The sequence below is a fragment of the Taudactylus pleione genome, unplaced genomic scaffold (assembly GCF_031769625.1).
Source record: "Taudactylus pleione unplaced genomic scaffold, aTauple2 ptg000179l, whole genome shotgun sequence".
Lineage (NCBI taxonomy): Eukaryota > Metazoa > Chordata > Amphibia > Anura > Myobatrachidae > Taudactylus > Taudactylus pleione.
Genome location: NW_028284581.1, coordinates 25,386,232 through 25,400,285, shown reverse-complemented (window position 1 = coordinate 25,400,285; position 14,054 = coordinate 25,386,232). Strand labels below are relative to the sequence as shown.

Here is a 14,054-nt window from a genome sequence, read left to right as displayed (position 1 = left end):
AATTTTTCGTATTTATATTACATGACTTTGTTAGTATATATTAGAGTGTTTTTTCATTAAATAACATCTAATTTCCTTGTGATTATGACCTGTTTGGCTAGAAGAGTACCTGGGTGTAAGACCTAGAGGCATCTTTAGATGCCTACAGCATGGCACATAAGCATACATACATATTGCTCATATTGCTAATGTGTGGCTTTGTAGAGCTTATTGTTTTGGATGCATATGCATTCAACTCAGCTTGAGCTGGGCCCCATAGTATATTATGTCTGAGAAGGAATATGGTAGACCTCTTGAAAATGCATAAAAAGGACCCTATATCAATCTAGATGTAGAAGCTTCACTCTTAACCAATCATAAATGAAACAGCCAGAGATCCAAAGGTTACGCTATTTTGACAAAGAGTTTGTCCCAGCCTGGTCACTGCACGTGCACAGCCACCAGGCATTGTATGTGCAGAAAACTATTACTTACAGGAAGGAGGGGAGGAGCATGCAGACTGTTGGGGAGGAATTCTGTACATCCCTTCCAGGCTGCTCTAAACTTACACTAAACTGCCCCATTTCACCATCCATTTATAGAATGATGTGGATGGCACTGATGATCAATTTAGTCCAGAATACAGGAGATATCTCTGATGTCTCCGGCAGTACAGTATTGATAAATAAAAACTTAATATTATTGTAATCCTGTGACATGGCTTTGCCAAAATAGGTTCCTTATTCTCATACCTATTTAGTAATACAGCACCACTTTACATATATATGTAAGTTATCTTACTCATCCTGAAGTAATTGGGCCTGATTCAGAGCTGCACGGATGTCTGTCATGTTTTGATCGTAGCCGAGCATATGAAGCAATATAGGCCCTGATTCAGAGCCGGACGCTCTGACCAGAGCGCTCGCTCTGAATCAGGGCCGACCTCCATTAATATGGAGCGTCCTCCTGGACGGACGCTCGTATAGCTGTGGGTCACCACCCACAGCATATACGAGCGTGCAGGATGATGGTCGCGATGGTCTTGACCATCGCGACCATCGAAACTGCGAGCAAAAGCCTGCGGTTGAGTTTTTCAACCGCAAAGCCAGGAGTGATTTTGGCTCTATCAGAGCCAAAATCACTCCCACTGACATCACTAGTGATGTCAGTGGGGCCGGCTTCAGACAGCAGGCGTTCCCTTGGGAACGCCTCCGTTTGACAGGCACGCCCCCGGCACGCCCACCAAAGGGGGCGTGCTGTCAGTCAACATCGACAGCACGCCCCCTTTGATGAGACACTCCAAGCAAAGGAAAGTCCTTCGCTCGTCGCGTCTCGCGCATGCGCACGACGGAGCTCCCTCCGTCGTGCGCATGCACAGTGCAGACCATCGACCCACTTGCGAGCGGACAGCCGCTCGCGAGTGGGTCTGAATGAGGGCCAATATAGAGTCCTACACATCTGTACACCTGCGCCAAGTAGGTGTTCACGTGTATACGTGTTCTGTGGGTGTGTCCTTAGCGTGTAGATGGAGTTGCAGGGTATTCAGAGTTGTGTGTACGCAGAGATCCATCTGATGTCAGACAGACCTCTAGCACCAATGAGAGGGCTGGTGCATATCCGCACTGATAGTGACGACGGCTAATGCACAAGCAGGTGTATAGGGGCGGTGTGGCTGCATACATGCAGCCTAATCTGAATACTGGCCAATATCCGCACTGATAGTGATGACAGCTAAACGCACAAGCAGGTGGATAGGGGCGGTGTGGCTGCATACATGCAGCCAAATCTGAATACTGGCCAATATCCGCAATATGGCTGTAGATGCGGCTTACTTGTATACATCTCTGAATAAGTCCTCTTATCCTCATTTATCCTTTTATCTGCTGTTTGGTTTTACAATTCTATGTGCCATACCATTCTGTACTTTGTATAATCCACTGTTTTCAGAGGATTCAGCTATGTTGGCTATCAGTTCATTACAGATAGAAATGTAAATTTATTTCATATGTGCCTGGGATAAAAAGAAAGCAATCTTTTTGTTTTATTTCTCACTCAGAGTCTGTAAAAACAATAAAGTAAACTTACAGTGAGGTCATTTCTAATGGCAAAGTTTTCCGGTTTGACATCACAAAGATGCAGTCGATGAGAGAACTTGTTGTCAAACTGATGGACCATGTCTAAAAAACTGATGGCAATATCAAGGAGAGCATTCATCCTTTGCTCACCTGTTCTGCACTGACCAACAACCTCCTCTAAGGAGAAGAGATTTTGCTTCCATGAGTGTCCTGCACTCAGAAATTCTACTGCATAGAAGTGTCCACAGGTTCCAATCACATGTAGGACATGTCGGCTGAAGTCTTGCAGCAAATTAAAGAGCAGATATTCTTCTTGCTGAAATAAAGACCACATACTGGCAAGCTCCACTTTCCAGTTCTGATGATTCTTCCTTTCAATCCAAATGGGTACTAGGGTGTTATTTGGTAAGTCCAAACCCAGGGCATTTTTAAATTCCACAGCTACCATGACAAGAAGTTCTGTGTCTGTAAGAGTTCTAGGATCTGAATAGTCCAAAAAGATAGGAGCTTGGAATTTAGAAAAAACATCATTCTTTGACTTCAGGACTATTGAACTGCCTTGCCAGTCAGCTTGTATAACCTTTTTCCCCCGGTGGTAGTAAAGACAATGCTTATAAACCAACTTGTGCGTTACACAGAGATCTTCACACAGGTCTCCTGTCACAGCTCCATCGATGTAATCATAACACTAAGGAAGGCAAATAGAATCAATTATATGTTAGAAAGCATAACATAGCACATAGCTTTTGATATGAAAAGATATAGCTTTATATTAAGAAGGGGTGTGGCATAAAAGATCGACAGTGTATAGATAGACAGTCAATATCTTTACACCAGATGGTCAACAGGCAATAGGTCGACATGGTGCATATGTGGACAGGATCAAGTGGTCAACAGTTAAAAGGTCGACATGGCCTAAGATCGACAGGTTCAAATGGTCAACAGGGTCAAATGGTCGGCACAGAAAAGGTTGACACTTTTTTTTGCTATTTTCACCCTAATCCTCCCCCTAACCCTCCCCCTGGTGCCTAACCCTAATGCCCCCAGTGCCTAACCCTAACCATTCCCTTCCACAGCCTAACCCTCCGCCAAGTGCCTAACCCTCATTCTAACCCTTAAAATCATGAAAAACTGTATGTCGACCTTTTTTGTGTTGACCATTTGGGTGTCCGCCTTTTGACCATGTCGACCATTTGACCCTGACAACCTAAGACCATGTCGGCCTTTTAACTGTCGACCATTTGATCCTGTCAACCTGTTGCCTGTTGACCATCTAGTGCTGACTTATTGACTATCTAGATACTGTAGATATTCTATGTGAATATCATTGAGAAGCCAGGGTGCCTAACAGTAACTGGGTGGACCAGGTCACCAATAACGAGCTCCTTTAAAGGAAGCACTGTTATTACTAAGTACAGGCTAACTTGCAGTGCAGTGTACAAATTGTCAATCCAAATAATTGGTCTCATAACTGACACACAGTTTCTTCTTTACAGGTGTTAATAAAGGTTTCTGTCTTTAGTTTAGTATTTAATCATAATGAATGCAGTGGAAATGTGGCAGTCTGGTGATCAGTGGCAGCAATATTAACCCAACATTGAACACTTGGCTTTAGTTACACAGTTCTATAAAAAAGTTTTTTCTTCAACATACTAGACAATAGAGCAGGGGTAGCCAACCTCCGTCCTCGAGAGCTAGTAACAGTTCATATTTTCCAGACCACCTAGCTCAGTGATTTTCAAACTTTTTTAACTCGAGGCACACTACGCAAGATTTTAAAATTGCCAAGGCACACAATCCGGCGATACGGCGTGCGCGACCTATGAAAAATATACATATTGCTCCCACATAAAAAAAACACACCCATTGGCCTCCACAGGAATAAAACACATTACAATGGCCTCCACAGGAATAAAATACACTATTTTGGCCTCCACAGGAATAAAACACACTACATTGGCTTCCACAGGAATAAAATAAACCCATTGGCCTCCACAGGAATGAAACACACTACAATGACCTCCACAGGAATAAAACACACTACAATGGCCTCCACAGGAATAATATACACTACATTGGCCTCCACAGGAATGAAACACACTACATTGGCCTCCACAGGAATAAAACGAACATCCATTGGCCCCAGAGAATTAAAACACACATACATTGGCCTCCACAGAAAAAAAATAATATTGGCTGGCCCCCACAGAAACAAAATAAAAACTTTGCTGACCACACAGAAAAAAATAAAAACCACATTGCTCCCCACAAAAAATAAAACCATTGGCTGGCCTCCAAAAAAAACCCACATTGCTCCCCCCCAAAAAAATCATACTGTCTCCCACATAAATAATACATTTACATTTTACTGGACCTACCTGTCCCTCAACAGCTGGTGGTGCACACAGTGCAGAGCTGTCTGTCAGCAGCTTGCAGAGTTGTCAGCAGTGTCCGAGCGGGAGGGAAGTGCTGGCTGGCTAGATGACTGGCTGGGTGACCGGCGGGGGGCGGGAGGGAAGGGCTGGCTGGGTGACTGGCGGGAGGGAAGGACTGGCTGGCTGGGCGGGTGACTGTCTTTGGCTGGCAGGCTGGGTGACTGGCGGGAGGGAAGGACTGGCTGGCTGGGTGGGTGACTGGCTTTGGCTGGCAGGCTGGGTGACTGGCTTTGGCTGGCAGGTTGGGTGACTGGCTTTGGCTAACAGGCTGGGTGACCAGCGGGCGGAAGGGAAGGGCTGGGTAACTGGCTTTGGCTGGTGGGTGGGAGGGAAGGGCTGGATGACTGGCGGGGCGGCCGGGCAGACAGGCAACGTGGTGTGCATGACCTGTGATGTCACGCCGCCGCGTCTATGCATGGCCCGGACGTGTCTGAGCCTCCCAGAGGAGCTCAGCGGCAGCACTGCCCGTTCTGTTCTATAATGTGACCGGCGGTACACTACACAACCACCTGCCACGGCACAGTGGTTGAAAACCACTGACCTAGCTGGTGCACAGGTGTATGCATTACTCACTAACATTTGAAAAGATCCACAGGTGGAGCTAATTATTTCACTGGTGATTCTGTGAGGAGACCTGGAAAACATGCACTGTTGGTAGCTCTAGAGAACCAGGGTTGGCTACCCCTGCAATAAAGCAAACCCATGAATTAAAATGGGACTTTAAAAAAGGTTTTCTAATTTTAAATTACTTTCATTTATTTCCCTATACTTTCCTGCTGCAAACTTGCTAATTATATTGCTTTATCCATATGTCTTTTTCTTCTGCTTTTCAGCCATATTTTTCATATTAGAAAAAAGAGCTGTAGAGCTGTATGTTTTGTCCTATGGGATATAACACAGTCATCTGTGCTTATCCTAAGGCAACATAAATAACCATTATGTATGGTGGTATAAAGACATGGATGAAAAGCAGAACAAGGCCATACAGATAGAGCAATGCAATGTGGGCAAATAAAGCATCTGTTCTCCACACCTGCATGGATGGAATGGAGGTGAAATCAGAAACCCCAATGTTTATAGATATATGTTTTAGTAAACCATCTATTTAGAATAAGTCTTACTGGCCATTTAGGGGCCTATTCATCATCACTTAATTTTCACAAAAGCATGTGAAGATGCACATTTTTGAGTTATGGCACTAGGGGGAGGTTAGGGTTAGGTACCCCTTCGGGGGGGGGGTAGTTTTAGGGTGCAGGGAGGGGGGGTTAGGTTTAGGCACCCATGGGGGGGAGGTTAGGGTTAGGGTGCAGGGAGGGGGGGTTAGGTTTAGGCACCCATGGGGGGGAGGTTAGGGTTAGGCACTAGGGGAGGAGGATAGGGTTAGGCACTAGGGGAGGAGGATAGGGTTAGGCACCCGCCTATCGACCTGCCGGGCTACCGCTGTCGGTATTTTATCCGGCGGCTAAAGAGCCGTCGGCATTACATACCTATTCCGTGGCAACACCACGGTTCAATACTGCAATTTGCTGCATTTTACAGTTAGAGCAGGGCCATAATGACACAATTCAATGTGTATGGTATCGTCAAACCCCTGGGCTACCGACTTCAATCAGTGTACATCATGCAAGAGACTGGCCCACTCTTTCAGGAGTTCAGGAGAGCTTCCTGATGGGAGGGAGTCAATGAAAGTTATTATGCTAAGGGGCCTATTCATGATGTTAATTATCGGGGTCCTTTCGGACCCCAATAATTAATCGTTGCTCCGGCACGGTGACAGCTGATGCAAAATGAAACTCAGAGAAAATGCATGTAAATAAAACACGATCCCGCACAGAAATAGACAGCAAAACACAAGAATAGAAGTCAGTAGACCATCAAACCAACCCGCGAGTACTTTCCATAGACAGGAATAAACCTCACGGATTTACTACTTTTTCAATCAAAACACAATAGAACATAGAGCAAATGTGGGGCAGATTAGAAGACTCACAGATGACATGATCAGCAGCGTGTTTGTGTGAGTTATGTGTGTGTTATGTTATCAAATTCGTCAGCACACAATGATGAGGCTAACAATAGGGGCCCAAATCACCTGCAGCAATCTGCAATGATAATGGTCCACCATGAGTTTGAAGTGTGCAAGACAGAATTAAGATGTACATAAGAGACAGTTGTGTAAGTATACTGTACTTTACTGTAGTATATGTGTTTTTTGGGGAGGCCACAAGCTCTTACTTCAAAATACATATTACAGCAGTATTACGCAAAACATGGACACTCTTTAGGCCGGGTGGGGGGATCCATGTCTCACATCTGCACCTTCATGACGACTTCTGGCTGGATGATGGCCTGCAACAGCTCCTCATACTCCAAGTAATCTGGTTGGCAAGGGAAGCAGCCACCAGTATGCCGTTCTGACGTTGCCATTTTCTCCTTTACCCTCCTTTTAATGTTGTTGAACTTTTTTTCACAAGGCTCTACGCCGTGAATTACATGGCCCACTACATTAATGGACCGCACAGCCCCATCCCAAATGGTTACTTTACACCGCACTGTAGTGCAGGTACCAAACAGCCCCTTAAAGGATTTCATGACCTCAGTAACCAAAGCCGCATTTTCCTGATAAATAAACGTTGCATTCCTCCCAGTTTTGGTTTTACTCCTCTGGGTGAATGCCTCATCACTACCACCGTCAGAATCAAACACAGCCTCCTGTGCAACCTCCTCCTTCAACTCATGCTCTGCCTGCAGTGCCTCGGCCCTTGGCCCAGGGCAGGGGCTGGCTGGCAACTTTTAGCCTGGGGGGCAAATGCATGCAGGAACTCCGTCCGGTCAGCACTACACACGTGGTGCAGTCTGTATCACAGTGACACAGACTGCCCGCGGCCCGCATGATGCTGCGGCCCTAGGGGCACATGGCACCCTGCCCCCCGGCCAAGCCCGCCACTGGCCAAGGGGTGTATGTATAATGGGTGCAGCTTGTGCGTTGCACACGGGCCCCCGGGTCCAGAGGGGGCCTGCACCGTACACCCTGCACCCATATTATGTAAAACTTACCTCTCCGAGGTCCTGGGTCAGGTCTCCCAGCGCCGCTCAAACGCCAGAAAATGGCCACCGCGGCAATTTTTCTAGTGTTTTGAGCATGAGCAGTGAGGAAATCGCCTGGAAACTGGTGGCCGCACCACTTCCCAGGCAATCTGCGCATGCACAATAGACTCCAGGCACACTCTAGTGCCCAGAGTCTATTGATTCTGCAGTGGCCGGCCAGCCGCGTCAGTCAGCTGCCGTCCGCCGTAGTGAAAGGAGGGGGCCTGTGATGGGGGATGCACACGGGCCCCCTCCTCTCTAAAGACGGCCCTGCCTTGGCCTGATCCTTTTCCCTTTTCTATAACAAAAACACTGAGAAAAAAAAACAGACATTAGAAAATGACACTATCACTAACACTCACCACACATACACCATACTTGCCGACATTCAGCTCCCTCCTTCCGGGAGGGGGCTGAATGTCAGCTTACAGCAGGGGGCGTGGCCGCACTATAACGCCGTTGCGGGGGCGTGGCCAGTGCGGGCTGGGGGTGTGGCCGCAAGATCGCGTCATCGCGGCTCCGCCCCTCATCATAATGCCAGAGTAAACGGCATTGTAAAGCGGGGGCGGGGCCACAATGACGCGATTCAGCACGAATCGCGTCACCGGGCCTCCCCGTTGCGGGGGTTTCCCTAGTAACTCTGCAGGGGGGTAGGGAGGGATGGCGGCTTGCGGGAGGCTTGCCTGCCTTCCCGGGGTGCCGGGAGCGGCACCCGAAAATCGGGAGGCTCCCAGCCAAATCGGGAGGGTAGGCAAGCCTGACATACACACCCCAGACACACACAAACAGTGACAAGACAAAATGAAAAAAACAATGCAGAGAGGATAAATACAAGACAACACTGAAATCCACAAGGCTACACATGTGCAGAACTCGTCCTGTGTTACCGCACAGAGTAACCCCAAGCCTCTGCCTGATTGACAGGCAGAAGCGTGTGGAGGGCGGGGGCGGCTTGCGTTCCAGGAAACAGAGGCATGTTTTCTGGGAGTGCTGAGGTCAAGGTCTGCATCTAGGAACCCAGTCAGGCTGCTGTAGGTCAAGACCATCGCGACCATCGGGCTTGCGACGAGACCCTGCGGTAGGGTCTCGCTACGCAAGCCCAGGAGTGCTTTTGGCTCTATCAGAGCCAAAAGCACTCCCACTGACATCACTAGTGATATCAGTGGGGCCGGCCCCAGACGGTAGGCGTTCCCATGGGAACGCCTCCGTCTGGGCAGCAATGCCCCCGGCACGCCCACCAAAGGGGGTGTGCTGTCACTCACCATCGACATCACGCCCCATTTGGTGCGAGACCCATAGCAACAGCTTGGCTGTCGCTATGCGGGTCTCGCGCATGCGCACGGTGGAGCTTCCTCCGTCGTGCGCATGCGCACTAGGACACCATCGACCCACTTGCGAGCGCTCCATGCTCGCGAGCGGGTCTGAATCAGGCCCAGAGTAACAAGGTAGTGTTGAAAGTAAACAAAATAATTTATGCCGGTCTCAAAGTAGATTAATAAATGGCAGGAACTGTACAGTCCACATAGACACATGCAAGGTAGAAGTGACAATGGAGCTCATTCAGACCTGGACGCTAAGCTGCGCTCTCATATAGCTAAAAGGGGCCGGGAATGCAAATGCCGCGATCGCACTGTCTGGTGAATGGACGCCCCCTATGTCTTAGAGAGCGACGGCAGTGAGCGCACGCCGGAGTATAAAGACACCCACCTTTCTTTCATAGCAGACGTAATCTCCAGAAAGTGTATGATTAATCAGTGACATCGAGAGCCATCAGAGCTGCACGCAGCGCTTGAGGTTGACCCTACCCCACCGCAAGCACTGCGATCATTGAAGACTGAAATACAACCAAGTGACGTGTACAATGACGCTTCTTTGCTAATTATGCACTCACATAAAACTCCATTTGGACGGTCAGACACGCCTGCGTTCGCAGCACCACTCCCCCGTTCACAAGCACCTTCCCCTGTTACCACCCACAAACAACGCTATCTGTCACTCAAAGTAGCGTCCAGTCTGTGTACTACGAGCGCACGATTCCCGGCCGCAGTGACTGGTTCGCATATGCGTACTCTGACACATACGCGTGCGCAAATGTGCGAAAATCGCCCATAGCGTGCATTCGCAGCTTAGCGAACGGGTCTGAATCAGGCCCAATTTTCACAAAATAACTTGTAGGCAATGCAGGTATCCAGCAGGCAGTAACGGTCAGTGGCAGAAATTGATACAGTCTCTGAATATTAGTGGCAGGCAGGAAAAAATTTGTCAACATTCACTATGCAACCTACACAATACAGTAGTAATAGACTTTGCAATAAGTGAGTAGATAGGAGGATTCCAGATAGTGGATTCCAGATAGGTGGCCTGACTCTTGCATCTTTTTCCAAAGTGGCAGTTGTGGGCATAAGCAAATTGGGGGTGTATTAAGGACATGGGGTCCACATGCAGCGGGGCCCCCCAGTCTTGCATTCACTTACCTTGTGCCGGCAAGCAGGCCCCTTCTCCTCCACAGTGACATCTTCCAAGTGATTTTCAGGGAGATGGAGCATGCAGAGTCTTTGCTTTCAGTGCACAGAACAATCTTCCCGAAAATGTCACTGGAAAGATGGCGTGACAGAGGAGGATGGAACCACTTGGTGGAATAGGTAAATATAAATCTGGGTGCAGGGTGTGCAGTGCGAGGTCCATTGTAAAAATGACTATGATGACCTCCTATGGCTGCAGCTGTGAACACAGCCACTTTCACTGACACACCGACACTACCATAACACGCCAATGATACGCACTGTGTAATGCTGAATTCATTAGTGCTACTGAGATGGGCCTGAAACCATACTTGCCAACTCTCCCTGATTGTCAGGAGGCTCCCTGAAATAGTAGCAATCGCCCTGTCTCCCTTAAGAGTCTAGTAATCTCCCTGATTGCACCTTACCCCCATTATGAAGATGTTATATAACAGAGAGATATACATTTAAATGGGATCATTAGTATACTTTCCCATACATTATAAGGCACAGTGATCCCTATGGCTACATGCATTTTCTGAAAAGTATCAGTGTGTTTTCATGAACAAGTAGATCTTACTCATACCCCTTTCAGACATACAGCAAAAACCTGGGTTTTTGGTCGTGATCATGCATCAACCCAGGTTTTTCTATGTGTGAACAGAAATGACCAGGGTCGAAGCCCCAGGTTCATGACCCTGCTTTATACCAGGATTTTTTCCAGGTGCAACCCAGGTAGCCTCTAGTGTGAATGCATCCAACCCAGGTTTTTAGACCTGGGTTTTTAGAAAACCTTCTCAATGGCTGTTCCATGCACCTGCTGATGACATCAACTGCAGTCACCCAGACCACATGACCGGGGAGCAATCGAAATTAAGTGTGTCTTTATTCTTTGCTTAACATTTTTATGTGAAAATTTTGTCTTTGTATAGACCGTAACTTTCTAGAGGCTATATTCATAATTTTCTTATATTGTAATGTAAACATTTATTGGTTTTCAATAAAAAAAAACATTGGAAATAAACAAACTTAGTGGTATTTACTATTTACTCTAAAAATGCAAATTTTTATATTATGTAATTACTGTGAACTAAAAAAAATATGTATCCCCTTTAAATCCACACCAAATTCCAGGGCAGACCCAGGTTTAGGGTGAACATATCCGACCCTGGATTTCCCGGGTCTCAGGTGTAATGTGAAAGGGGTTCTCACGCAATAACCCGGGTTTTTGCTGAGGTGAAAAACCCGGGTCTGAGTAGGGAAATTCCTGGGTTGTATGTCTGAAAGTGCTATAACTGCTTTGGGATGCATTTACATTTGGATTGATGTAAATTTTATGACACGTCACTTAGGTGTAGTAGTACAGGTCCACTTTACCGCTGCGCTCATAGGTGTTGCTTTTACAATCTCCCTAAAAAGCTTTTTCAAAAGTAGGTAAGTATGGCCCAAAACCCTTCAATGCATAATGAAAGAACCAGCCAATGACACTTTGAATTTGAGGTATCTACATGTTGGGCTACATGGATGGTGTAATAATTAGCATTACTGCCTCACTGAGTTATTAGTTCAATTCCCACCAAGGCCTTAACTGTGTGGAGCTTGTATATTCTTCTAGTGCTGGCATGGCATAGGTTTCCTCCCACAATCCAAAAATATACTGGTAGGTTAATTGTCTCCTGAGTCCTGACAAAAATGATCCTAGTGTGTATGTGTGTGCACGTGTTTCAGTGACACCCAGTGTGCCAAAAGGAGGCGTGCCCAGCACCCCCAGAGACTTTTCCTGCACAGCTGGCTCTTCCTCAGTGACCAGGAGCTGGTTGCTGTACAATAACATCACAGCGCCAAGTCAATGAGAAGGAGTTGACATTTTGGTGTCACCCCATCAGATGGTGACACTCGGTGCGGGCTGCACCCCCTTAGTGGCGCCAATGATGTCCAGCTATAGCAAAACAATACAATACAAGCAATGTTAAACACAAAGGGCTCTTCAGCAGGCAAAGCTTCTCTATAAAGGTCCTGACATCCCCTTCTAGTTTATCCTGTAGCACTTTAAATTATGTAATCTGTTACAAAATGATGAGCTTCACTGACCTGAAGTACAGAAATATAATTTAGTATGCTCTACTGATGCATGTTTTTCCAAGATACGCTTAAGGCAAAATAGTTTAATGCATCCTGATTCATTTAGTGAAAGAAAAGCAGTATGGTAAAAATAGCATGAATGAGAATGGCCAGGCACATTTCAGGCAGTATATTTATGTGTGTATGTATACACACACAAATACACATACACACACAGACATATATATACATATTAGGGATGTGCGCCGACCACCGTGTTTTGGTTTTGTTTTCGGTTCTGGATCTGGATTTGGTTTTGCAAAACCACCCTAGCGTGTTTTGGTTTTGGATCTGGATCTTTTTTCAAAAAATGATAAAAACACGTAACACCACATAATTTTTTGTTCCTACAGTATTATGAACCATAATAACATTTATTCCCAATCATTTACAGTCAATTTTCACCACCTCACAGCTCACAATATTAATTTTTTTTATCTAGGTTAGGCCTAGGGCCAAAATGTTGCATCCAGCTAGCTGGCTGACTAAACTAAGCGACAGCAGTGTACGGCACTAACATGTGGCCATTTTTAAAAAATGAAAGGGGCATACAGGAGATGCTGAGTGTGGCCATTACAATTTCTGGACATTCATAAACAATCAAATTCAAAATATCAGGCAGCAGTGCCCCAACCAGCACATAATGCAGAGAAAAGAGGTGCAAGATGGAATAGTCCTTGGGCCCTTCCACCCACCCTTATGATGTATATGAAACAGGACATTCACAGTTTAACAAACCAATCACTTCAGCGACAAGGACTGCCAATTGTGGCTGAAATGACTGGTTTGTTTGGACCCCCATAAAACAAGCTGCCAATGTGCATTGGACATGGAAATGATCCCATACACTAACTGGCTTTACATTATAACATCAGATGTCGTCGTCCTCATCCTCGTCATCTCCATCAGTGTGTACATCCTCTTCTTCACACAATATTAATTTGTCCATGCTGGAATCCACCATAGGCGCCTCTGTAATTTTTTATGTAATTGTTGGTAGAGGTCTTCCTCGTGGCATTTGTAATTCATTTTAATAAACATCATCTTTTCCACATTTTGAGGAAGTAACCTCCTACGCCGATCACTGACAAGGTTGCCAGCTGCACTGAAAACTCTTTCAGAGTACACACTGAAGGGTCGGCAACTTAAGTAATGCAAAGCCAGTTTGTGTGTGGGCCTCCAAATTGCCTCTTATGCCTGCCAGTACTGAAAGGGACTGTCTGACATGCCTATTTGGATGTTATCCCTAAAACAGTCATCCACCATTCTGGGAATGGTGACCGTATCAGACATATTCACGGTAGACATGTCACTAGTAGGAAGTTCTCTCAGGCCCGACCAGATGTAATTTTTTGGTGACTGATCTGCATGACCAGCAGGGATTCTGTAGGGAATATTTTGTTTTTTTTCTAGCAGCCGCAGACACAGAAGGAGGAGATGATGGTGTGTCACATGCCGCTTCAGCTGACAATATTTTTACCAACAGTTCTTTTCATGTTTTCAGATTTATGTCTGTTGGAAAAAAAGACATAAGGTATGACTTAAACCTAGGATCAAGTATGGTCGCCAAAATATATTGATCTGATTTCAAGAGATTGACAACCCTTTGATCCTGGCGAAGTGAATCAAGGTCTTGATCCACCAGTCTGACATACTTAGCGGAATCGCTGTTTCAGCTCCTCCTTCAGTTTCTCCAGCTGTTTTTGCAAAAGTCTGATGAGGGGAAGACCTGACTCAAGTTGGCAGTGTCTGAACTAACTTCACATGTGGCAAGTTCAAAGGATTTGAGAACCTTGCACAACACGGATATTATTCTCCACTGCGCTTGAGTAAGGTGCATTCCCGCGCCACGGCCA

General features: G+C 46.3%; 1 protein-coding gene across 1 annotated transcript in view; it reads right to left on the bottom strand.

The window, feature by feature from the left end:
* The window catches only part of DIPK1C (divergent protein kinase domain 1C), a 128,715-nt gene that overhangs the window by 92,875 nt on the left and 21,786 nt on the right, over positions 1 to 14,054 (bottom strand). The window contains exon 2 of the mRNA XM_088475977.1: positions 2,065 to 2,742. Within this exon, the coding sequence (XP_088332103.1) occupies positions 2,065 to 2,742 (678 nt within the window). The remainder of the gene's footprint in view (positions 1 to 2,064; positions 2,743 to 14,054) is intronic.